The 27,671-nt window shown below is 36.9% G+C and overlaps 1 protein-coding gene and 1 long non-coding RNA gene across 4 annotated transcripts in view; one reads left to right on the top strand and one right to left on the bottom strand.

The window, feature by feature from the left end:
- The window catches only part of LOC146399572 (uncharacterized), a 617,271-nt gene that overhangs the window by 176,390 nt on the left and 413,210 nt on the right, over positions 1–27,671 (top strand). For 2 of the 3 annotated variants that reach the window (XR_014818092.1, XM_084980513.1), the window contains one exon: positions 8,895–9,549. Coding sequence is in view for 1 of the 3 variants with exons in the window: in XM_084980513.1 (XP_084836639.1) it covers positions 8,895–9,157 (263 nt within the window). In the remaining 2 variants the exon portion in view is untranslated. Of the gene's footprint in view, positions 1–8,894; positions 9,550–27,671 lie in introns of those variants that run through there. The other variant, XR_014818095.1, reaches the window with a different exon arrangement.
- On the bottom strand, positions 11,204–26,113 carry LOC146399573 (uncharacterized). The gene is made up of 4 exons (XR_014818096.1): positions 25,988–26,113; positions 25,493–25,587; positions 22,660–22,776; positions 11,204–11,336 (listed from the first exon to the last, which is right to left on the bottom strand). It is a non-coding gene; the product is annotated as an uncharacterized LOC146399573 (long non-coding RNA).

The raw sequence follows: 27,671 nt of genomic DNA, 5'->3' as shown, positions 1-27,671 counted from the left end.
TTCTACCTTCTTTTAGAGTAATCAAGTTTTCATTATTCCTTCCTTTTATCTTCTTTATTGATTTTCTAATTATAAATTTTTATAGCTTATTTCTGATGGTTAGAAATTTATCATGAATAATATAAGAAATCTTTCAATATTACAATTTTATATACCCCTCAATCCTTTTTATTAATATTGGCATATATTTCACTTCTACATATACTATAAATGCTTTAATATATTGATATTACCAATTACTTTAAACAGTAACCTTTTAAAAAAAATTTTTTTAGGGCTACACTTATGGCATATATAAGTTCCCAGGCTAGGGGTCAAATCAGAGCTGCAGCTGCCAGCCCATGCCGCAGCCACAGCAACATGGGATCCTAGCTACATCTGCAACCTATGTCACAGCTTGCAGTAATGCCAGATCCCTAACCCACTGAGCAAGGCCAGGAATCTAACCTGGATCCTCAAGGACAGACACTATGTCAGGTCCTTAACACACTGAGACACAACAGGAACTTTTTCGTTTTTTAACATGCATTTCTATCCTTTATGGAGAACCAGTAAGTAGTCAGGGAGAACTAACTCTGACTATAGGGATTCTATGAATTCCAAGCCTACGAGTGATTTCTCTTGACAGAAACAAATTTCCTTCACCCATGAAAGTCCTGTTTCTCTGCCAACACATGCTCAGACGTGGCAACACTCCTTGGTGCCCTAGATTGCTAACGCTCTTAGAAGGGCTTGTTTTCCCCTAGAATTTATTTCCTTAGATTTGTTTGCATCCAAAGCTCTTCAATGCCTTCAAAAAATGATATGTTTAGGCTACCTTTTTATAGTTGGAGCAACATAGTAGGATGTGGAAACAAATGTTTTATATAAACTATGTTATAACTTTTATGTACAATATTCAAATAATATTGAGTTCAGTCAAAATATTATTATGAGTTATGAAGGACACAGGGTAACCTCATAAAAACTCCCAGTTTAGTGATATATTCAAAATATATAATGTACACTCACTTATCAGACTATTTATATTATTACCCTAAGGAGTAATGTTCTATGCCCACAAATTTCAAAATTCTCCTTAGAATAGAAGAATATGGTAACATATATAAAATGCTTTACAAATTATATAAGTTTAAGAAAAATGCTAATTGCTTTTTGAAATGAAGACAGGTATGTAACAGGAGGTCTTCATAGGACTGAAGATTTTACACACACACACACACACACACACACAAACACACACACACACACACAGAGTTGACCCCTGAACAACAAATGTAGAGATTAGAGGTGCTAACCTTTTGCAAAGCTGAAAATCCATGTTTAGCTTTACAGTCAGCCCTGCATATACAAGGTACTGCATCTGTGGATTCAGCCACCAGGATCATGTAGAACTGTGATGCATATTTGTTGAAAAATCCAACTATAAGTGGGCCTGTGTAGTTCAAACCCATATTGTTCAAGGTTAACTGTATACATACACACACACACACACACACAGAAAGAGACAGAGAAAGAAACAGAGAGACAAAAACATAGAGACAGAGAGAGGTAGAGAAGAGAGAAAATAGTTACTTGTCGCGGGTGTTGATTTATTTTTGTTACACAAACAATTTATTTACCGTCGCCACAATCTGATCTTAGATACAGGCACCTTTATTTCCCCCCATTTTATGAATGACAAAAATGAACATAGATAATTTATGTAACTTGCTTAAGATCATATAACTAGAAAGTGAGAAAAAGGATTTAATTTAATTTTAGTGCTGTCTCTATTAATCATTCTGCTATACTTTCTAAAGTTCTTTCTGGCTCTAAGATCCTATGATTTATGATGAAAAACAAAATAAATTAACCTAAAATTTAAAAAAAATATTGATTATAAAAGGTGAGAGATGAACAGAAAGAAACAATATAAGGGATTCTCTCTAACTTCTAACACTAAAGGCAAACAGACACATATAAAACATACATGCACATCCCAAGACGTGTTCAAAATGAATTTTTCCTTTTATCTGAATCTTTCCAGTTATTGCTTGAGTATCCCTAAAGGCCATATCTGAAGACAACATTGAAAAAAAAAGAATGGTACCTATACAAATATATACTTTTTACATATACAAGGTATATAGTTCTTTTTATTAAAACAGAGACATAAAATTAAAAAAAAAAGCAGCAGGGTCCTCATGGGGATCTTGGGTATCAACTTAGGACTCAAATTAAAACCGAGCTACGGGAGTTCCCGTCGTGGCGCAGTGGTTAACGAATCCGACTAGGAACCATGAGGTCGCGGGTTCGATCCCTGGCCTTGCTCAGTGGGTCAACGATCCGGCGTTGCCGTGAGCTGTGGTGTAGGTTGCAGACGCGGCTCGGATCCCGCGTTGCTGTGGCTCTGGCGTAGGCCGGTGGCTACAGCTCCGATTCGACCTCTAGCCTGGGAACCTCCATATGCCACGGGAGCGGCCCAAGAAATAGCAACAACAACAACAACAACAACAACAACAAAAAAAACCGAGCTACGAGACACTTGAAATGAGTAAAGGAAACAGAGAAATTAAGCACTAAACCCGTCAAAAGAGACAGTTTAAGAAATCAGGGCCAGTTCGTCTAGAGTACCATACTAAGTATAGAATCTGTTATTGCCGGCAAGACAATTACACTGAGACACTCTAGTTCGACTTCATCTCTTGTGAAGGAATATGGCATGATGAATTGTTTAGGTCAAATTTCAGGAAGATTTGTTTAACAGTAGAGTAAGTTACCAAAAAAATTTGTGAATTTATATGTAGTTCTCCTTCCTGATGCATTTTAAAAAAACCATGATTGAATAGATGGGAGTTCAGTTTTGTAATGAGTAATCGGAGACCATAGATACAATAATTAGCAATGGATAGATGCGGATAAAATGACAAATGCATGCTCAGTTATTATCTTTGAATTGGAAATCTAAAAACATCTTAACTCAGAAGACTTTATGATTAACTTAAATTCTTAAAAATGAATTTTTTTTTTTTTTCAGGTTAATGGCTCAGGGTTTGGCCTAAAAATTTTAAAAGTCCCCATTATAGTGTGACAGTTCTAATCATATGTGATGTTACCACATTCACTCAGACATAACCAGGATCACAAAAGTGAGAGAACCAGCTATAGCTCCGCATAATAAGTGAAGAGTAATGTCAAATTATTGTTAGAGGCTTGGGAGAGGGAAGATGGCAGACCCAATACAGCAATGAAAATGTGAGGAGAATCTAGACAAGCAATTCCAAGAATAGACTGTTAAAATGGGGCCAGAGAAACCCCTTCTGATGGGAATAAATGAGGAAATTTATGACAGTGATGACACAATAAGCATGTACATACATATGTGTATAAGACTATTTCCCTACCCTGATTTGATGTAATTCTCTCTTGTCCCCTCCACATAATGAATGAATGGTGCCTGGGGTGTGAGGGGAGAGGAAAGGAACTCCCTGCCAGAGAATCGAGGTGGAAAAACTCAAAATTGCTCTGGGGAAGAAAGAAGTCAGGCACCATTGGAGTGAGGAGAGGCCAAGACTGACTGACAACATCAAGAAACTCGCAGAGCATACTGGTGAAGGCTCTGAATGCCACAAAGTATGTATGGGATAGGGAAGTCAACATTTTTCATTATTAAAAGAAGCCTGAAGAAACTTGACTATAGTTAATTGTTTGTTTTTGTTATAACTTTTCCCAAATATACAAACATGACTGTTTTGGAAGAACATTTTTTTCTCTCACTCCCCAATGCCTTACAAATATAAACGCTATTCTGAAACCAAAATGTATTGGGTATAGAAAATGTTTGGTCCTGGCTGCGTTTTGTAGGGAGCATTCCTGCTTTCCATAGGAATTGGAACTAAGTGTGGTTGTGCCTTCTCCTGCAGTGGACAGTTAGGTGTGTAGGAATTATAAGTTTTTGGTTGAATAAAGAGAAAGCACAGGGATAAGAATACCAAGTTTATGGTTTTCAATGTCAGTCCTTGCTGTTAGTACAAACTAATTTTTTTGTTTTGTTTTGTTTTTTAGTGAGAGTTGCAATGTTTATTTCAGGTTCTCTCTTGGGGGTTCTTTTTGTATTTTTTTTTTTTCTTTTTTGCCACACAGGCAGTATGTGGGAATTCCTGGGCCAGGGATGGAACCTACACCACAGAGCAGCAACCAGAGCCACAGCAATGACAACGCAGGAGCCTCAACCCGCTAGGCCATCAGGGAACTCCCCAAACTAACTTTTTATAAATATATAATTGGTTAGGGCCCACAATCTCCTTGACTGTCGAATAAAAATATATTAAACTTGCTAAGAATTTATAAGATGATTTACATGCATATCAACTTGACCCCTTTGAAACTATGTGAACCTCCCAGAACAGGTATCATTATCCCATTGTACAGATGTGGAACAGTCAGTATCTGGGAAGCTAAGAGATTTGACTATATCCCATAGCTAGAATGAAATAGGGCCCGGAAGGCTAGGACTCCTCACACCCAGAGTTTCTGACTATAAGCCTACTTTTGTTGATGCATGGTCCAGTTTTTCTGTACTCTTTCAAATGTATCTAGTGCTATCACACAGAGAATTTCTGCTAGCTGGTTCAGTTAATTAAGCCAGTTTTGTAATTCCATTGAGAAGTTCTAACATTAACTGAAGATTTAATATTTCCATTCAAGTCTTCATTCAGTCTATAAAATTATTATTTTTAAAATAATAATATTAATATTGAAAACATACCAGTTTTGGGGAACCATTCTTTTTTTAAGATTTTTATTTTACTTTGCTTTTTAGGGCTGCACCCAAGGCATACAGAAGTTCCCAGGCTAGGGGTCGAATCTGGGCCACAGTCTCAGCAATACTGGATGCTGGATCCATGCTGCATCTGCCATCTACACCACAGCTCATGGCAACGCCAGATCCTTAACCCATTGAGCAAGGCCAGGGATAAAACTCGCATTCTCATGGATACCTGTCAGATTTGTTTCTGCTGTGCCACAGTGGGAACTCCCCAGAAACCATTCTTTTTTTTTTTTCTTTTTTATTTACTTGCCTTTTGTAGAAACCATTCTTAATCTACTTTTTGTTCCTTATCATCTGCCACTTACCTACCGTGACTTGACTGCCTTAAAAATCTACATGCTACCTTATGTAAGTACTCCTTTGCACATACCATGCTTTCCGTTACAAAAAAGTCTTCTGATTCAGGTGAATTCTTACTAATCATCCAAGACTGACCTGAGTATCAAACCGTTTCCAATTTTAGTGATTCCTGGAAAAGTCAACCATTCCCTCAGCTGTGCTGTTATTTTAGCTGACAAGAGCAAAATTGTGTTCTTGACCTTAAGATATGGTACCTTATTTGCCTGTATGTCTGCTTTTGTAGGCAGGGACCATATTGCATCCTCAAACACGGAGTAGTGCATTAGTGAAGGGCTCCTACTGGAGCATTAATAAATGTTTATTAAATTGAATTGAAATACTTCAGACTTGGGCATAGAACTTAAAACTCTCATATTCTAATAATATTCAAATAAAAACCTTTACTGAATCATCAATACCATGACACATACCGAAAAATGTTATGATTTAAAGTTGAATTACAAATTTAACGCAAATTTTAAAAGTATTTTTAAGTTGTTCCCAGATTTAGAGATCTAAAATTGTTCCTAGTTATATATGTATAAAATAAAGTATATCTTCACATGTAAAAAGAAATGAGACATCCTAGTTAGTGAGTATACTTCCCTCTTTCCTGACTTTTGTGACTCAGAGTTATTTTTATCACAATTTAGGGATTCCATGATAGCCCTAATATGTTAAAGATGTTTTAGATGAATGGTACAGAGAAGCTTCAGAACATTTTAACGTATTCAACTTGCCAAAGACCTAGCAGGTGTTCCTCAACCCTCCTCAAAACAAAAGGCCATGTGGTCTTAGTGCTGAAGATGCTCAATGTATGCAGAGAACACAGAGAAAAGCAGGATGGTGCTGGTGCTCTGGCTTTGGCAGTAACACTGACCCACCTCTCAGCAATTCTCACCACTGGACAGAAGAAAGCCCCTCTGTCTGCTTCCTTTTGCTATCTAAACAGTGCATTGTAGCAGTCCCTTACTTTCTCTGCTGTGTCACTGCCTTTTTTTTTTTTTTTTTTAGTTCAATTTTTCTAATTAGAATCATTGAAAAGAAACGTAAAGTTCTCATCAGATAGAAGCAAAAGTCTCACAGGTGGGAGAAAAATAGAATTAAAACTATGTATGTTTAAGTTTGTTATAATAGGAAATTTTATTGTAATAAAAATGATGCTTGTCAAGTCAATTCTTGATCTTTAAGGAAATTTTTCATCTTGGGTCTAGGACAACAGCTTATGTGATGGTTTTGAGGTTATCATCACGGCTCTGTTCAGGCCGTCCCAACATGGAGAGCGTGCTGGGATGGGAGCCCCAGCCTCATCCCATTCATAGAAATAACTTTTCACTTAGTGGTATATATAAATAAGTAGATATACACATATTATATTTATAGAGAACACATACATGCATATATCCACTACATATGAAACTAAAATGTTCCTTTAAAAGTGATAAAAAGAGATATTCCTGTGAAGTAAATTCTCTTTCATTTTTTAGATAGGACTTATGTTTAAGATGCATTTTCCCTCTACTGTTTGGCAAAAACATGCATTTCCAGAGGCTTTTTCTAGTCACAGTTACAGTGATATTGTTTAGAGTTTATTGGGCAGGGAACACACACTGTTACCTTTTCAATCTTTCTAATTTTTATTAGATTCTAAGCTCTCACACCTTGGCCTTTGGGCATTTTCCTTGATAAAAGCCGTTCTGCCTTCCAATCTAGCAAAGACCAAAGACTTTGGATATGAACTTTTAAAAGTAACTCCTGGAGAAGAGGCTTCAACTATATTGACCCAACTGGCAGTCTGTGGAAGGCCACACAAATTCCTCTGAGAGAATGCCCTGCCTTTTACCTTGTGGTTTCCAGTTTGAGTCAAGTAAAGATTAACAGTGTCCAAAGTTTTTTATCATCTGGTGATCACTTGGGAGCTGATATGAACTAAAGTGCTAGTGTTTTATATCTACTTGTCTTAGGCCACCTGGTTCAGGAGAGGTGAGGGGCCAGATCCAAATCTTTATTGAAATGGTTACTCTAGATGGAAGCCCCTGTGCAAAGATCAATGTTAAATCTTCTTGTATTAATGGAAGATATCCTCTTAGACAAGGTTGGAAGTAAGCTGGGGAATTGTGGGTGGAGGAAATAGGCAAGACAAAAAGCCTCTAAGTATTTAACATAAATTTTATTCTGGGTCCCCTACTAGTGATTATACCACATGATCCTGAATTCCTTTTCTGGATAGTATAGTCATGACCTCCTTCTGACTCAGTCAGAAGGTCCCATCTCCCTATTCATTGTTTTTCCCACCTCTGACAATCATCAAGCTTTAAGGAAAATGAAAAACTTATTAACAGAAAAACTGGGGAACCAGGGCATCATTGATGTGCACATACAATTATGTATGTGCAGAGTGAGAAAGAGAGAGAACCAATTCACAACAAATTTTCTGAAATATTTAATTAGGGCTGGATAATATTTTGTTATTGTTATTGTTGGCTGTTTCGATTAAAGAGGCACTGGGGTCTGAATCATTAAAATAGTTGCTTAAATTTTCTACTTGACATTTCATGCGTAGTTACTATTAAAATAAATCTTGCCACTTCATTTCTTAAGTTAATGTGTTATACATAAAAAGACTCATGGACAATAATTCATATTAGGCCTAACTAGGTAGAATTTAGAAATAAAAGTGTCTTTTAAGATTATTTTGTTTAAAGAAAATTCAAGGTTTCTAAAAATTAAGATTTAAATTGCATAAGGTGGCCATCCTGTCCAATTGTTACCAAGAACTACAAAAGCTTCTGTCTCCAAGTTTACCCTTCATTCACAACCTATGCATCATAAAAACCAACAGTTCTTAATTTGGAGTGGTCAGAAACCCTTCCATGAATTTGGTGAAAGCTACTGATCTTTTGCTCAGAAAAAATAAACAACACACAAACCAAAGAAATTGTCATACATTTGAGGGAACTCACCCATTTTCTAAAATCTCTCCATGGACAACTCACAAGGATACTTGAACCAGAGGTTAGGAATTCCTGCAAAAGATATCAGCTCAGGCAACTTCTAATAAGAGTATATACCCCACATCTTTATCAATACATATACAGAAAGGGGAAAAAAAAGGGGAGTAGAAAGCAATGTGCCCTCCTAAAATGGGAAGAAATCAAGATTAGTGGTTTAATCAACCCAATTATTTGTCCTTGAAAATGGTGAATACTTATATGTACCATGTTTTCCATTTCTCCTCCATCTCAAAATTAGAGGGTGTTAGAGTATGACCAATTTTAGAGACCAAAGAAGGCTAAGATTTTGGTAAAAGATAATTAAAAAACAGACTCAGTTTTGTTTGCCTTCTAAAGCTTCCAGTAGCCAGCTCACATTAAAACTTAAAAAAGAATCCACTTAATCTGCAAGAGCTACTGAAAAATGAATTTCAATAAGAGACTAAGATCAAATTAAAATTTAAAACTATAACATGTTTCTTCTTTCCGAAACTAAGTCATTTCACTTTGGATCTACACATCTACATGTTAGGTATAGAAGTATATATAATGGCCCAAAATATCTGCCGCCTGTTAAAAAAAACAGGTGCTTACTGCTTCCACAGCCATTAAGAATGGCTTAAAATGTCCAACCAAAATAACTCAAATGTTTATCAAATTTGTTTAGATTAATGGTCAATAAGGACTCGGGAGGAAACTTTACATGTGCATTCTTAGTGTTCAAAACTCTAACGCAAAATTCATTTTAGGCCTGTGGTCAAAACGTACCGGATGCAGCGTGTCTCGCTTCTCCAGTCGCCAGCAGACAAGGCCTGGAGCTGAAACCGGAACCGGAAGCCACTACCGGCTGCTACCCAAGTCCTCAGGGGCCCGCGCGTGGGTGCACTTCCGGGACCCGCCTTCCCCGGTGCCGGCTTTGTCTTGGGCCTGCGCTCCGGGGTCCCAGTGTAGGCTCTGGGCAGGATGCAAGGGTAACGCCACCTTTCTAGCTCTAAGGACAAGCCTGTTTTAGTTCCTCCATCTTTCACCGCAAGAAATTTGAGGGAGGAAGTTTGGACTTCGGAGCCCGCCCAGCGTGGGGCTGCGGTCGAGGCATGCAGTGAGAAGAGCGCCCACGTCGCCTTTGACCGAGGGGAATGGATACTTCTGCGTTGAGAACCGCACCCCCTCATCAGATACTCGTAAAGACCGGAGAGGGGATTAGAGAAAAAGGAGCACGCGGACTGCAGGCTCCCAGGCCTCCCTCGCGTCAGCGAGGAGGCACAGTGTCCTGTGCACCCGGCTGGCTGCACCGCTTGCGGCCCGGAGCGATGGCTGAGGCACCGAGGATTCGAGGCCCACTTCTGGAGCTGGTGCCCTTAGGCGGCCTGGGTTGAGGATCTCGATGTCCCACGCAGCTGGTCGGTAAGTGCCACTCAGCCACTCCAGTAACTGCCGGCGGGTACTCTATCGGGACCCGCCAACTGACCTTAAACCTGGGAACGCCAAGCGGGCAGGGGAGCACCCCCTACCCCGGGGCGAAGCCAGGTGCATTTGCAGCCTCCGAAGTCTCAGCTTTCAGAGGCTTCCGCTTAGTGCTCTGGGTGAAAGTTGGGGTGGAGAATGGGAACACGGTGCACTTGCCACATTTTTTTTTTGTCAATACACGGGAACCCTGCTATGGCATCCTTATGGCATCACTGCGCGCAACCTGGCGGGGTGGGAAGGCGTCCCTGCGGGTGGCAGGCAAGCCTGCAAGTGTGCAGGACCTGGCAGGCCTTGTCCCGACAAGCCTGGCCCCTCTCTGGAGGCTCTGCTTGGAGGCGGCTCGGGAGCCCCTCGGGAAAGCCGCAGCCTTAGGCCCCCACCTGGCATACCATCTCCCCTAGCCAGAAATCATCTATGTGACATGTCTAATTAAAAATAAAAGGGTTAAGCTTTGAAATAACCTAAATAGTTGTTGGTGAGAAAATGTAAGCATTAGGTAACTAGAATTGTTAAAAATAAATTTCTCGAAATGCGGGGTGTGATTTTATCCTGAGACCACAGGCTCTATAAATCTAATGACATCCGAACAATATTAAACGAAAGAAAAGGAAAGCAGTTTTGAATAAATACCCACTCTTCTTTGATAACTATCAGGTATTTAATGTCTGGCCTGAATGACTAGTCCTAGTTAGAAATCAGCAGCTAAAATTCTGTCCATTTGAGTCAAGGAACTATATGTGGCACATAAAAATTTGCTGTTAGTATGTATTATAATTTTATTAATAAAATCAAGGTAGTATTATTAAACATGTCCTGAAAGTGCAAGATATCAGTTAATTTTTACATATAAACTCAACATAATAAATATTTGGGTATTAATGGGGGGTGTAAGTTGTAAGAAAGTCTGAACATCCCTCTTATTTATTCACACATACTGAGTGTGCAATTACTGTTAACATTTTCGTTTTCTTGGTCTGCTCTTGGTGGGAACTGATTCTTAGCTGACTAAAGGATGTGGTTTTGCCAACATTCATCAGTTTCAAGAAAATTTTGGATCAATAAATGTGTCTTTCATACAAATATCCATGTACCTAAAGTAAGTGCTCTAAATTACATAAGATATATGAATGTCATAAACCTTTGCTGTTTGTTTGCACAGGATAATTTTTCTTACTTTTAAATTTGCAAGGTTAGCCATCATAGTCTTATATTGTTTTCAGCTAAGGCTATCTCTGTATTATCTTGAATTTCCTTCAAGGCTTGATGGTATTATCAGTGAAAACTTTAGGTAATTCTGATGACCAGAATTAAAGTAGGAAGCCAGATATTTATTTTGAAGAGAGAACAGAGAATTTTGTAAACATGCTTCTCAGGAAGCAATTATAAGAGCACTTTTCCCCCCTTCCAATTCTCCAGTTTTTAAAAGCAGCTGTTGAAAATGTTTGTCTCAGAAAATTACAGGAATAATTAAACTTAAACATTAAAAAAAAAATTTCACAATAGGCCCAAATTTTCATTAGAAATATTAGTTAGCATTCGGCTACTTTAATGTATTTCTAAACTTTAGTTATATTTTCTGTGCTACAAATAGTTTCCATATGCCTAGTTTTCTCTGTAGAATATGTTTTCTGTAGAATAGTTTTCTCTGTAGTATGTCTTTTGGTGAATACTGACTCTGAGCATGTACACAATTGGCAGTTGGTTTTGTATTTTGTCCTCCATACCTGTTGCAAAAAAAACAAAAAACAAAAAAACTTGATTATCCTGCTACAAGCCACACATGGTTCAATGAATACCAAAAGCAAATGATTGCAGAGCTCCAGATTAGTAGGATTTTTAGGATTATGATATTTAGGTTTCATTTATTTTATCCATCGATCTTCATTAGGAGACCAGTAATGAGAATGACAGGATTCAGAAGTTAAAAAAAAATCAAATTAACACCCTGCTGATTGCAATAAAGAACTATGAAGTAATCTAATACCTGCAACCTAGATAAAGAAGTTCACATCAATTACAATGGCATTATATATAAAAGCAAAGGTTGGTTCTGCTAAATACATTTGGCCTATTAATTCACACTAGAAAACTGTGGTTGCCCAAGTAATAATGCTTTGGACTTGTAAAGGCCTCCAAACCCAGTTAAGGTGACAGGAAAAAAAGAGAAAAAGAGCAACCTAGCAATTTTCAGCAGGGAGCACAGTCATTGGAAAGCTGGGGCCACCTTTACCCTAATCACAGGTTAAACCAATTTGATTTATAACAATGAAAGCACCTTCTGCTTATTCTTGAGTTACAGCACGTCCCTGTGTAAACACTCGCACAATAGAAAGCCAAGGCAGGTGATATGCAACAGAACAAAGCATCAGTGCCAAGCAAGGGAAATTCTGCACTAAGATGAAATTTTATCAGCTCATTTAATTAAAAGGTGGTAGATAGAGTAAGTAAGAAAACTGTAAGCTGACACATTCAATAAACTAGGTAAGAAAAAAATCACATCTAGGAGGCTGTATTTAGAGTATTTCTTTCAGATATCCTTGAAAAGTTGTGGGTTGGTTCATTATTTTTTGACTGTAACACTTTTTCCATTGTTTAAAACATCTCCTAAAATGTAGCTTGAGTAGGTAAAATCCAAAAACATGCAGCAACATTCTTTTACCTCCCAAAGCACTATAATGTAGCTTTAGTTCTTTAGTTCTTGGAATGATGTCTGAGAAAGTGCTTTATCTAAATACAGTGATATATTTTTGGTAGACGTTTCTATTTAGGGAGCTTTATTTTCACAGAAGCTGTAAATCACAATCTTTGGTGATCAGCTGGAAATCTTAAGTATGTATGTGGAAGGAAATGCTGAGCTTCACATTTCCATTCTTAAATAATTATAAGTTAAAATTGCCTTCTCTCAATTTTATGGTTTATTAATATGGAGAGAAACAAACTTGGCAGAGTAACTGGACATAACAGTTCAGTTCATCAATTCAGAGATACACGCTTGTCTAGCCAGAATTATCTGTAAATACTCCACATGTATTTCACATAACTCCCATTGTTTCTGTTTTCAAGCAAAGAGAAAAATAAATTATTTTACATGTTAGAACCATCATTAAATTCTTTCCAAAATTGATAGGGAAGTGCACAGTGAATCAATGCTTGGTTACATGAAATAATGGACCAAAATCCAGCTCAAAAAATTTAACAGCCCTGGGACTCCACCTAATTGAAAAATGGGGTAATAGTCCCACCTATGATTATCTCCTGTGTTGATTTCAGGGTTCATTTGAGAAAAATGTTCCTAAAAATACTTTGAGACTTATAAAAACTCATCCTAATAAAGAACAATGTTATGAAGTTTGATTTGAAACAATATCAATGTATTAGGGTTGAATTATGTTGCCTACAGAGTCCCCTGAAATAGGCAATGACTGTGTCATCTGAGTCATCAAAGAGGAAATTATTTCAGCTTGCCTAGGTCGCAAAAGCTACTCTTCATTTGCCTTAGTTCTGTTCCATCCAGACAAGACTTAATCATGGTTTGAAGACATTTTTTTTTTTTTTTTCCCCTGAAGGGCAGAAATCTCCAGTCAAAGACTTCTCTCAGAACACAAGAAATGGTTAAGAGTTTCACTTAAACACATTGGGTCTAAATGAGGAGTGAAGGGAAACAGTACTGTAGAATCATTTTTCTCAGTAGTGTTATTGTATCCAGAATTTGGAAGGGAATTGGAGGATAGTTTTTCTAGTTCAGATCTCTGTCCATGTATAAATCCCCCCTTTAAAATGGAAGAGTATTCAGCTTGTGCAATTCAGCTATAAATTGTAGCCCATATATGATTGCATATCATGACAACATAAGCAATACAAGTTTAACACAGGGAGATAATCAGATAATTAATCAACACTCACGTGAAAAGCAAACAAAGCTAATAGTTTATTGCTATACATATACTTCAGATCTTTATGTGTGAATTATGATAGAAGGTGCAAATCTACTTGTTTCAAGCATTTTCCTTCAAAACCTTAAGGAAACATTCTTTATGAATTTGGCAGTTCTTGTTCCTATTTTAGATCTTCCAAAACAAATTATTTTAGAATTTGTGAAAAAAAAATAGTGGGTTAAAGCAATTTTTTAAGAATCTAATGAATTTTTGAAATCAACCTAATTGAAGTTTAATTTGAATACGGTAAAATACACCCAAGTTAAATAGAGATGTTGGTGAGTTTTGACCCATATGTGCAGCTGTGTAATTGCCCCTACAATCAAGACTTTGAGGATTTCTTTCACTCTAAAAGTTCCTTTGTATTCCTTCGCAGGCAGTCTTTATCCTAACCTGTAGTCCCAGGCAGTCACTTATCAGCAACCTTCCACTATAAATTGATTTTGCAGAATTTCATAGTAATAAAATTGTGCAGCATGTACACTTTGTGTCACTATCTGTGTGATGTTTTAGAGATACATCCAGATTGTTGCATAAATCAGTAGTTATTTTCATTTTATTACTGACTAATATCCCATTGTATGGAAATGTCACAATATGTTTATACTTTAAGGTGTTAGTGGACATCTGGACATATTTCTGGTCCTTGGTTAGTACAGGTAAAGCTGCTGTGTTCATTTATGTAGACGTGTTTTCGTTTCTCTTGAATAAATATCTAGAAATATAATGTCTAGGTCAAATGGTAACTGCATTTTAACTTTACTAAACCAAACAAGCAACAACAGTCCCTGCCAAACTGCTCTCTAAATTGATTGTATCATTTTGTACTCCAACCAGCAGTGAACTATGTCCTCTCAAACACTAGGTGTTATTTTTCTTTTGTATCCTTAATAGTTTTGGTGTAGAGCTATTGCATTTCGCCTTTAAGTTCCTTTATCTGATGACTTATGATATTAGAATCTTTTTAATGTTTATTGGTCTTTCATGTGTCTTCTATTATGGGTTTCTAATCAGATCTCTTGCCTATTTTGTTATTTGGCTGTTTGAAGCTTTACAGAATGCTTCATCTTTAGGTGTGAATTCATACACACTATAGCTCCTAACCAGGTATCCCACTTTAGTGGGGAATCTACTGTTCAGATTCCACACCACATCCCAAAAAAGAACACTCACAGTGCGCTAGAAAAGTGCACTAAAGACACAGCTGGAGCACTACCTTGGCGGAAATAATCTGAATCCAGTGGGTTATGAATTGTTTGAAACATTATGACTAAGAATGAGTGCAGTACCTGCCGTTCAAAATGAGTGTACAAAATTTACAAAACATATGAGGAAAATTAACTGTGAGAGATAATAAAATAGTCATATAAACAAGCATTTTGGAGTTGAATTCACCAGAAAAAATATTAAAAATATTACAGCAGTCTATATTTGACTTTAAAGTGAGTATGTTATTTCTTGATGGGATTTTTTAAAAGAATACAACACATGCAAAAGACAGGAGATTTGGAAATAATAGGACACACAAAAGAATAAAGTACAGATGGACATAAATAAGAGCTCTAGAAATAAAAATTACATAAGCAAAAGAAACATACAGGAAGGAATACAATCAAAGAGAGAATTGGTAAATTCAATGATAGTAATAAGGAAATTTATCCAGATAAAGAGATTGAAAAATCAAAAAGACTAGTTAAAACGGCCTCTAACACCTTTAATAGAAGTTCCAAAAGGAGTTCAGAGAATGAGGAGAAGCATATTGAAAGAGAAGTTTCACCATAAAGAAGAAAAAGCAGAAGCCCCAGGAGGCTCCACAGGAGAATGGAAGGGAAGACCCATCTCTCTCCAAACCCAAGAACAAGAAATCTGTTTCCAAGGAGGAGCTGGTTAGTATTGATCTTCAAGAGACAGCTGGCAATGGAAATCCTTCCAAGAGGTTGAACTCTTCCCCAGCGAGGAACCAGTTAGTGACCCTGAAGAGCCAGGAAACAAGAGTGACCCCCTCAAAAATGAGGAAATTCTCCTCCAAGAAGGGGCCACTCAGGAGTGGACCTGAGGAGGCTGCTTCCAGCAAAACAGCAGCTCCAGGAAAAAGAAACGCCCAGAAAGCTATCCCAGAAAGCTTGGAATGGATGTTTCCTCAGTAGATAACTTGCAGACACAGTTCCCAACCCATTCTGTATATCCCAGTAAAAATAAAAACAAATCGTCCAGAAGAAAAAAAGAGAAAGTTCATTCATTCAGTAAATGTTTACTAAGGGGCTACTAGGATAAGTTTCTGTTCTAATCATAGAGAATATCTAAACGAGAAAAACTGACAATTCCAGCACTAATTTTAATGTTCACATGATGCCTCAGCATTTCCAAAAACTGAAGAAATACTTGAGCCTCTGAAAGTATAAAACAAGTGCTGAACAGAAGATATAAAAATGAATCCATATTCAGACACATTGATAATACTCCTTACTAATGTTTATAAAAAGTCCCTTAAAAGGTTTAATTTGCAGTAAGAAGATTCATATCTTCCTCTTCATTGTTTTCTCCTGTATGTTTTCTTTCATTCTTCATCATTATTCTAGCTTGAGATTGATTGTTGCTTTAAGAAATATTTTTTAAAGTATTACAATTTATTGTAATAAAAATTACAAGAAATTATGTTAGTTTATTGTGAAATAAATTATATTTTTTATTTTCTAAATCACCATTTTTGCTTTTTCTTTATTAATTTCCTTTCCTTAGACATGTTTTCTGATCTTTTATTCACTTCTTGGGATGAATAATAAGCCCATTTATTTTTTTTTTACTTAAAAAAATATTGGAAGCCTTGAAATTTGTGTTATAAGGTTTGGCACCACTCCATAGTGTTTATGTGTGTGTTTTGTTATATTTCTTAATCCTATAAAGTTTTGGAACTTTTTAGCTTTTCCAGTGGTACATTATTTATTTATAAGTTGTTTATTAAATTCTAGTTTTATTTCCTTATAGTAATTTCTGCCTTCAAAATAAATTTTAAAAAATTGAAGTGTAATTATATTTTGTTTGCTTTTAAAAAAGGGTATTTGTAATTTAGAAGGTACAGTTAGATTTTTTAAATCAAAACAACAATTATTTATAATTTAATAATGTTTCTTTTCCCACAAAATCTGTTAAAAAACAGAAATATTTATTTTGGCCTTTTTACAATTTTTAAATATTTTTATTTAAATAGATATATTTCTAAAAACACCATTTTTATAATTATAAGTTGTACATTTACTCAATGAAAACTTTCTTCTTTCGTTTAATATCTCTACAATCACAGCTACATGTTTATTATTCTAATTAAATGTTTTCTTCATATGCTTATATCTCATTTAGAGTATAACATAGAAAATATTTTAACAACCTAAGAGGTATTTTTCTTTTTCTTTTTTTTTTTGGCCGCCCCTTGGCCTGTGGAGTTCCCAGGCCAGGGATCAGATCCGAACTGCACTTGTGGCCTACACCAAAGCTGCGGGCACTGCCAGATCCTTTAACCCACTGTGCTGGCGGGGCATCGAACCCATGTCCTGGCACTGCAGAGATGCTGCCAATCCTCTTGCACTACAGCAAGAGCTCCAATAGTTGTTATTTTTAATTATAGAGTATAGCATTTATTTTTTCATATTTTCTTCAAGATACCTTATTTGTCTCTCTTTCTCAACTTACTACACTTCCTCTCATTTTCTAGTTTTGTTGACTGATTTTAATGAAGGTATAGTTTAGTTATTTACTACAGCAAAGTTAAATTTTATAAAATAAAGATTTTTTAAATCAGTGCCAACAAAAGCATGAAATCTATAAGATGACATTATAATATTGGAAATTAAATAAACTGTTACCTGTTCCCAACTTTGTATCCTACAGCTGACTTGTTTGTAAACTCTGAGTTTCACACTCAGGTTTTCATTCCTAAATTATAATATATAAATGAATACACTGTATCTAAACCTCCTCCTCTAATAATTTATTTTGACAATTCCACATTCACAGTTTGAAAGGCATCATCTAGGACCAAGCAGGATTATTGCTCTCTGTGTGGAACTGCAGTCCTTGTCTTTGTCAGGCCTCAGTTGTGTGCCTTTTTTAGGCAACTGTTTCAACATATTATCACCATAACTAGCTAAAGTTGGAAAATTACTTCTGAATTTTAGAAAGTTTTAACTGAACATTTGTGAGGGAATAAAAATAGTAGCTAAGCTTTTCTGTCTGCCAGGCAGTGTGCTAAACACTTTGCATGAATAGGATCATTTTCAAAAATATGTACAGAAAAACAAGTGCAAAAGCAATAAGAAGTAGGGGAGAAGACGTATTTCCTTTAAATAGATATGCACTCCATTCATTCTATAGTGTGGATTTTTAGTTCTGGCAGACTTCCTTTAAAAACAGGCATTTTGGTAAATGTTTTATACATTTATTTACATAGGCTTTGAGTTTTTGTTTTTTTGTAGTACTTTTGTATATGTAAATCTTATAAAATTTAATCTTTTAAGATGACTAAAAGTTATCCTTTCTGTATTTGAAATTTTGAAATATTAGAGCATTATAAAATGCTTCTTTATTCATTCATGTGTCCAGGGACATTTAGGTTGTTTCCATGTCTTGGCTATTGTAAATAGTGCTGCTGTGAACATAGGGGTACATGTGTCTTCTTGAATTGCAGTTTTATCTGAATATATGCCCAGGAATAGATTTGCTGGGTCATATGACAGTGCTAATTTTACTTCTTTGAGGAACTTACATACTGTTTTCCTTAGTGGCTGCACCAATTTACATTCCCACCACTAGAGTAAGAGGGTTCCCTTTTTTCCACACCCCCTCCAGCATTTATTTGTAGACTTTTTAATGATGGCTATTCTGACCCGTGTAAGGTAGTACCTCATTGTAGTTTTGATTTGCATTTGTCTAATAATTGGTATTGATGAGCATCTTAAAAAGCTTATGTAACTTTATTTATTTTATTTTTAGGGCCGCACCTACCGTATATGGAGGTTCCCAGGCTAGGGGTCAAATCAGAGCAATGCCAGATCTAAGCCGCATCTGTGACCTACACCACAGCTCCTGGCAACACTGGATCCTTAACCCACTGAGTTAGACCAGGGATTGAACCTGTATCCTCATGGATACTAGTCAAATTGGTTTCCACTGAGCCATGACAGGAACTCCAATATTATGTGATTTTAATTCAAAAAAAATTTTTTTAAAAAAGAAGGCTTAGTCCAATTCCAATGACATTTACTTGAAAACCTAGAATTTTCACTGGGTAAGTATATTTATATATGTGTAATGTTTCTCATCAACAAAGAAGCATATAGGGTTATTGTCAAACAGGGTAAAACAAATATTAAAAAACAAATTTTTGGTGTGTGTGTGTGTATGTACACACTCACTGGGATATCAATGGGATGCCATCACTTCAATGCACATTCCTTTAAAGACCAGACTAGAGGGGACACCTGAATGCAAATTAAAAATCTCTGAGATTAATTGCTTCTGAAATTCTTGTTGGATATGGAACACTTAAAATCTTCTTTAATTAAGTTCTCTGTTTTGTTTGTTTGTTTGTTTGTTTTAATTAGGAGAACATGACAGGTAAAGCAAATTGGGATGTCCTCTACCTGAAACTTTTGGTCGATAGTCAAGTTCATAATGTAAGGGTGATTCGTGTGACAGATTCAGTGTCAATTACAAGGGACTTTTGTGGATCGTTCTTATTTTTATTCAACCACAAACCACCCCACACCTGCTAAAACAGAAGTTAAAGAGGCGGGCGGAGAAAAACATGTTCTAGACTAAGGTGTAGGTGCCAGCTCTGTTAAAGGATTTACCATGCCACCCACACACACAGATTTCAACAAAAGTAGCTTAATCCTTTAGGAAATTGGCTCCCACATCCAATTCATTAGCGATTTATTTTCTTCTTTGTCAAAGATGTAGCAAACATAAAAACAAAATATCCTCCTCTCTGATTTTTTGGAAGTTAAAGTAAAGGGATTTGTAACTTTTAATAAAAGACCTGGGAAACAAGCTGAAACTTGTCTGCTTGTTCATTTCTAAGGTTTATATAAGAAAGCCAGAAGAGGGACTGAACTAACTTGTGCTGTGTTCAGTACAAGCAATGAACCACAACCATGTCAAGAGAAGAAAAGCAGAAGAAGGATTTAGCAAACTAAAAAAAAAAAAAAAATCTATGGCATTTAATTTCTCTAAATATGTATTGACTAGTGAATGCCAGGTGATTACTTTCATATTAATTTTGTCATTAGAGAAATTAAATATAATTCAGTAGATTTTTAACTTGAGATTTTTGGTATGATGATTTTGAAAACATTTGTACTAGGTTAACCATTTCAAATATAATGATGAAGGTCTAGAAAAACTGACTTTCTTTAAATTCCGTCAATAATTTCTTTCATGATTGAACTTTATTGTTAATAATGTAGATTAGCAAGCTCACTTTTAGTGTGAGACGAGGTCGTGATCCATAGGTGCTGATATCAGTACTTTTAAGATATAATTATTTTTACGATTATGCATTTACTATTTTCCAGTGACAGTTACAATTGTATACAGTAAGCACTGCAATAGAGGACGTTACAGCATAGCCTAGGCATTTACAAAGAGGCAAAAATGATCTCAACCTTTTAATCAGACATAAAGTCTTCATATAAGTGAAGCTATTTTAAGTGGACCTTGAAGAATGAATACCTATTGATAGAGAATAAGTGAAGAATGGGCAAAGCAATGGGATAGAAATTAGAAAAAAGTAACAGTAGAGCTGTTATGAAAAAGTACATCTTTGAGGGAAACATAGCCACTACTGTGTGTGACTGCAGTGTGGGTTTGTGGGTGAAAGTGGAGGTAACTGAGGAAAACAGCCCTGAAAATCAGTGAATTTGTATTTTACTTTCAGAGGATGGAAAATATGTAAACAGTTTTCTCAAGGGTACTATGTAATACTTCTGCCTTTGGATTAGGTCTCTTTGGGATCCATTTACAAGAAGAAGCAAATAGTTGAGACTATTCCAATAGTATAGGCAAAATGCCATGAGTGTCTGAATTAAAACATCAGCAGTGAAACAAAAGAGAAATGGCAGATTTAAAAAATAATTGAAGGTAGCACAACAATTAAAAATTTTTATTTGGAAGGAAGGGTCAAGGAATAAATACTCTCTCTGGGCTCTCTTGGTGACTGGTTTGATAGTGTCAGCAGCAGGTGAGCTGTGCCTTAAAGGAATAACAAAGCTTGTTTGTGATTACTTTAAGTTTGAGGTGCAGGTAGTGAATGCAGATAGAGATGAAGAGAACCAGTCAGCAATTGAAAATGCATCTGGAACCTACAAAAAGTATCTGGAGTAAAAATTTGGCAGTCATAGGTCAGAGGAAATGTTGGAAACATGGGAATGGATCAGAAAGCCCAGGAAGTGTTTAGTTATCTGTTTCCAGTGTGATGGAATTTTCGTACATACGCACCCCCCCTCAACACACACACACTTGGTGGTCGAAGAGATGTAGGAGACCTCTGGTTAGACAAAGTTAATAACCTTTCGTTATTGCAACATTCCTTGAAATCTTTTCTATCATATTTACAGGCATGTGGTATACAGCATTTCCTAAACTTATCAGAGAATTGTAGTTCATGAACATATCTCAAGAAAATTACTCTTGATTGGGAAACACTGGTGCAGAAAAATAAGTGCCTATCAAGACCAGAATTGACATGGTGGGAACAAGTAGAAGATGGCAAGGAGAGAATGTTGTTAGAGAGACAGCAGGGGGGCTGCCACTGAATGGGCTTGAGGAAGTCAAGGCAGAAGAAAATTGCAAGAAGGAGGTGGGAACAGATACAAAATGTTCAGAATGGTCAGTTAGGACAGTCACATAAAATTCTCAAGGACAACATCAGACAGGGTTAATTGTCTACTTTAGCTGGAAGGGCAGACTCAAAGGGGTCAGGTGTTAGAAGAACCTAAATTGGTCAGATCCTCCTCTGTCCTCTCTAAATTCAGCATTAGCTGAATTATGCCAAAAATTCATAAATATTAAGTGCTACTACAAAAATATTAATCAAATTAATGTCATATATATTAAGTTAATATTTCTGTAATCAACAGAATCTGTATTCTACAAGCCTGACCCTTGTCTACAGGAGAAAAAAAAAACATTTGAACACAGTCATCGAATGCCTCTGCTTTTTCTTTTTCTTTCTTTTATTTATTTTTAATTTATTTTATTTATTCATTTTATTTTTTGCCTCTGCTTTTTCAGTCCACATTTTGAACTGAGAATTGTAGAATTTAAGCTAGTCGTTTTCTTCTGTAGTGCTACAAAGAATGGAATTTCAGTTCTGAGATCCTTCGAGAAACAAGAGGAATATAGAATCAGTTACTTGACCAAGTCGGGGCTGCTAGAAGTGAAAAGATTTACTCAAAGATGACACTCTGCCAGCTCAGAGCATGCAGTCATGAATGCTGGTCATGACATCAGCAGTGGACACCAGTTAGGAAGCACCCATTGAAGGGAAGACTCGGGGCGAGTGGCAGGAGAAAGTCATGAATGACTGGCTCAAATTCCACAGAGGATTTAGGGGTCCTGGACAAGCAGCAGCACTGCACAGTATTGTAAAGACAAGGGCTCCATAGTGAGCTCATGACTATAAGGAGCAAAGGCTGGATCAGAGATGAAGATTGATGTAGAAAGGGAGTTCTCCCAGTGTTGGGGAGGAATGATCCTTAAACTTCCAGAGTTAACTTGAAAGTTTAAATGCGCTAATACTGAGTTTCTCTTTCACTTTGGCAAGTAGTGTGTCTCAATCAGATATGATTAGAAATGAAAAAATAAGGAAAATTTGTTCCTTATCCCTTGTGTCATAGAGAAACTCACATGTTTCTTTTTTATAGTAAAGAAATTTATCTTCTCTTCTACGTGTTAATTATTGGAGGAATCCACCACATAGCTCATTCTCCTTCTGAGATTTTTTTCAGTCCCCACCCCCAGTATTCAGACAAGCAGAGACTCAAGGGTGGTCTGCTAGACCATAAATAAAATGTGTACAGACTGCTTCGACATTGAGTAAACATGGTCTTGACTGTACCTGCCGTGACTCCATCTTACTTTTGGCTTTGGAAAACACGTAAATAAGGAATTTCTGAGTTCAGCATTATCAGCCAGGAAAAGGCTTTCCACCTCTAATCCAAAGTGAGGATGATCTCTAGAGGAAAATTCAAGAATTAAAGCAGGATCAGTTTTATTCCAAGTTCATGGCATCATCGTGCACAAATGAGTTCAGATTAAATGAGTAATAGGGCATTTCTTGCAGTGTTTTAGGATGCTGGGCAGTTGGAAATAATTTAAATGCTTCACAACACGGTAATTTAACTACAGCCAAGTATATAAGACTTAAAATATAGTTGACACATTAAACTTTTTTAGAGAAATGATTTACTGACACACATAGAAAGTAGCATTGAAAGGAGTTCCCATCGTGGCGCAGTGGTTAACGAATCTGACTAGGAGCCATGAGGTTGCAGGTTTGATCCTTGGCCTTGCTCAGTGGGTTGAGGATCCGGCGTTGCTGTGAGCCGAGGTGTAGGTCACAGACGAGGCTCGGATCTGGCGTTGCTATGGCTCTGGTGTAGGCCGGCGGCTGCAGTTCCGATTAGACCCCTAGCCTGGGAACCTCCATATGCCGAGGGAGCAGCCCTAGAAAAGGCAAAAAGACAAAAAAAAAAAAAAAAAAAAAAAAAAAAAGAAAAAGAAAATAACATTGAAATATAACTAAACCATCCTAACATGCATTTTGAAAGGAAACATGACAAAATAGTATTGGTGTTAATTTTAGATAATGGAATTCTGAGTTTTTATTTTTGCTTTTTTGATGCTTTTTGCTAAATACTCTTATAACTACATTTATGTTATATTTATGTGTTAAAGATGTCAAGTGAAATCTAGAAATGGGAGAAAGTCCTATTGCCAAAAGGGGACTGAGTGAAGAAATTTGGGGCTCTATTAATTCGTTTAGGACCAATAAACAAAAACAAAACAGCAGCAGCAGCAGCAAATATCCCACTCACTTCTGATAAAGGAAAATGAAACTTCAAAGCATTTCCAGACTTGGAAGCTATAAATTTCAAGTCAGTTCTTAATTAGTCAAATCATAATTTTCAAAGAAAATAAAGTTTTAATTCTCCTTGAAAAGCTTATCACAGAAAAACAGCCTATCAATATTAAAAGTCAAAAGTGGGCAGAGAAAGTATTGAGTCATTAAGTGTTGTAGTCATTTCTTTACGTAATGTTGCCTTAATTTAAAAAACTTAAATTTAAAACAAGACTTTGCTTTTAAAGTACCTTAGCTGTAAGGTACAGGTTTGCCAGAATAAAATATTGATTGACTACCTATAATTTACTCTGTGATAAAACAAATAGCCATTTATGTGAAGATGAAATGATTTTTCAAAAGTGTAAATTGTGACAATAATAAATCTTTCTGTTAAATTCGTGGTAAAGGAGCTCTAAGCACAGCTGGTGATTCGTAATGACTTCCTCCTGCTTTCTGCACACACCCTCTCTTCACTTTGAGTTGGCAGTTGAGTCCCTTAAAGACTGAGGCTTACTATGCATTTCTGGATCTTTGTCCTGCTGGCACACAGGTCATTCTCCTTTAGGAAGGATGAGGAAACTGGAAAGCAGTTGTCTCAAGGGAAGGCGAAATTTTGTCAAACCTGAGCTGTCCAAGCATCAATGTGAAATTGTCTGTGGACTCAGGGTCTGACAGAGGCAGTAGCTGAGCAGAAAGAAACACTTCCATCTACAGCCCTTCTGTGAGATCTGTCCTGGCAGGTGTCCCTCAGAGGCCTTTCTGTCCTTGTCTAGTGACTCCTGAGCTGCCCTTCCACCTAGTGAATCTTTGTTTCTTTTGCATTTTTAGGCTTTGAGAAATAGCATTCTGATTTACAGAGACTTTCGTCTTAACTCTTTATCCTTCCAGCCCCTCAAGCTTCAGACTTCGGTCAAGTGTTGAGAGAGAAAAGTTAGTCTTATGAGGAGGACCTTGAATCTCTCTTTGTTTTTTTTTGTTTGGCTTTTGTCCTTTTGGGGCTGCACCCGCAGAGTATGGAGGTTCCCAGGTTAGGGGTCGAATTGGAGCTGTAGCTGCTGGCCTACGCCAAAGACACAGTAATGTGGGAACTGAGCTGCGTCTGTGACCTACACCACAGCTCACGAAAATGCTGGATTCTCAAACCACTGAGCAAGGCCAGGGATCGAACCCACAACCTCATGGTTCCTAGTCAGATTCGTTAACCATCAAGCCACGACAGGGACTCCATTGAGTCTCTTAATTAATGTTTTGTTTCGTTTTTACAAGCCCCACAGCCAGCAGCATCCATCTGGTCCAAGCCTAGAATTCAGCCAAAATTGTAAGTGGACACAACGAGCAATCTGGCTGCCTCAACAGGCCTGTCATCGAATTTTTTCTGTTCAGAATGGTCCCCTTGATGAATCTCTGATAAATTTTCTCCCTCTTAGAAGCAGGTTGCCTCTGACAGAGACTTCCACAGGTCCAGGGCATCTGAAACTCCACTGACAAGGCCAACTGTGGGTTGGTGGGGTCACTGAAAAATGAAAATGAAGAACCCCTTCTTCGAAAATGATTTGCATCAGCAGAGCTCAGACCAAGTGCAAAGGCCTTCCAAGGGTCCGGTCTTGTGTAACGTCACAGGTCACACACCCTTTGCCCCTCTGCCTGGTCGCTGGATCAGGAAACACTGAGAAACAGACTAAATACTTACTTCAGCTCTCCTTCCTCTCCCTCTTTTTAAATTGTAACTCATTGAAGAGGTAGGTGCAGAATATGTCATATATTTGCAAGGAAACAGTCCTTTATTTTTTCTCTCTTATGCCAGTGTATACCTGTATTTCAGTCTTACCTCTTGTAAGCCTGGATCCATTGATTAAAATGAGCGAAGATAAGTTTTTAATACCATGTTTGAAATGATTTATATCTGGGTACTGCCATCTCCACCTGTTGACCAAAGAAGCATTAAAAACGTTAGTCCCCCGGAAGAATGGGAATAAAATCTTTAGAATATCAGAATGTGTAGCCTTGAGATTATGCACATATGAGGGAACTCTGGAGACATCTGGGTCTCATCAAATCTTTGCCTTCCTCTGGAAGGATCTCCTTGGTAATTTCTCTAATTTATGGTTACAGTCGTCCACATTTTGTAGGCTGCTAATGTCAGCATTCTGACTACAGATGCCTCATGCTTTCAGCAACTCTGACAGTGGTGTTCACTGCTCAAGTACTAAATTGCACTAATCTGTGATAATAAAATGTGCTAAATGGCACACAGCATGATGTATTTGCATAATTCTTTGAAATGCTTCATGTCTCTTAAAAATCTTAATGGAAAACATCTTACATTTCCTTAGTAGGGTTTTCTCCTTATTTGTATTAGGCCCAGGAACTGCAGCTTCCCTGTGAAGATCTTCGGGACCCATTTTTCAGGAAATGAGCCACTGCATAAAATGCTCTGACAAAGACCTTCATGAGCGTCTAAAAATAAGAACAGTTAGAGAGGACTCAAGGCTCATCCTTCTCATGATTTCATCACTTCATTTTAGTAGTCCCTGAATTTGTGACACTGAACTATGCTCTTTATCTCTAATGCCTAAGAGGCCTTGTTACTGCAGTGTAAGTTAGTAATGAACTATTTTAAGTTAAATAACCCATGCCTCTCATGAAAACCCTGATCTAACAGGGCTAAGAGACAGCAATAACCACCTCATCTGTGGATCCCCGGGATAAAGGCTGTTTCTTTATCGTGTTAGGGATTGTCAAGAACAGAGTAGAGAAGTGCCTTGGATTAGGTCTATCTCAAAAGGCAGTTTTCTATCACATAAAATCATAACATCACCTTACCATGAACATCTGCAGTTGACCAAAACGCCATCAGATCATCTTAAAACACGCAATTTTAAAATGTCAGAAAATTAGTGTGTGATATGCACTGGTATAGAATTGAACATAGATCAGAAATTCTCTTGTGTCTTTTCTTAGCTTCATTCAGTATTTTAAAACTTCTTAGGTCGGGGGATGGAGTGATGATGTCAACATCTTCTGATATTTACGTTGAAACACAGAAAACTATAAACTAAAGCAAAATTATTTTTTATGATACCTATATTGTTCTCCCTATGTTAATTTTAGTGCATGATAAGATGTGCACTATAGAAAATTAGTCAAATTACATATCATTTCTGTCCTTCGGGTAATAATTTCAACAGCAGCAGATGTAATCAGAGTAGCAGCTATTCTGTTTCATGGGGAAATATTTTTTCATTGTTGCCTTAAACCTATCATCAATTTTATAAATGAAGAACAGAAAATCATTTCATAGACAACCTCTAACCCCATGAACTGCTCTGGGCATTACTTGTTGATTTAGATGAAATCAGGTACTTAAAATACCATTCAGTATACTGAGTGCTTAAAAATGCTAAAGAAGAACCATCCTCAACATTCAGCAAATAAGCTATAGACGGAGTGTTATTGGTAAACAGAGAGGATTTTAAAATATTTAACTGTTTAATTGCCAAGACACAGTTAAATTTTTTTTTATTTTTTCTGAAGATATTGTACATTTACTTCATGATAAAGTTTTTGTGTTTGGTAGTTTTTGTGTGTGTTGCTGTTTGTTAATAGCTTGTTTAACTGCTGAAAGGTTTTGGTGAAAACTACAAAAAAAAAAAAAAAAAAAAATTGAACTTTGTATATATCCAGCTCCTTCTCTGCCTTTTGGGAGCAATTCCTCAGAGCTATCTGAGAGGCTGTCTCCTAGGCTAGTCCTTTAGTAAGGTCCCCAAATAAAATGGAAACTCACTGCTCCTACATTGTGCTTTTTTGAAATTTTTGCCAAACCCTCCTTGAGGGGACAGACTTATTTTTCCGAAATTATTTAGGTTACTTAACTGTCCCTCTCTGCTTTCCCCCTCTTGTTTACAAAGGTGGAAACATAGTGTGGAGTTCCCATTGTGGCTCAGTGGTTAACGAATCCGACTCAGAACCATGAAGTTGCCAGTTCGATCCCTGGCCTTGCTCAGTGG

Source organism: Sus scrofa, chromosome 10 (assembly GCF_054392235.1).
Source record: "Sus scrofa isolate SSC_HxYL_T2T_F1_AM1 chromosome 10, Sscrofa_HxYL_maternal_Yorkshire_Landrace_v2.0, whole genome shotgun sequence".
NCBI lineage: Eukaryota > Metazoa > Chordata > Mammalia > Artiodactyla > Suidae > Sus > Sus scrofa.
Note: the sequence above shows the minus strand (reverse complement) of the source record. Positions and strands in the feature narration are given on the sequence as shown.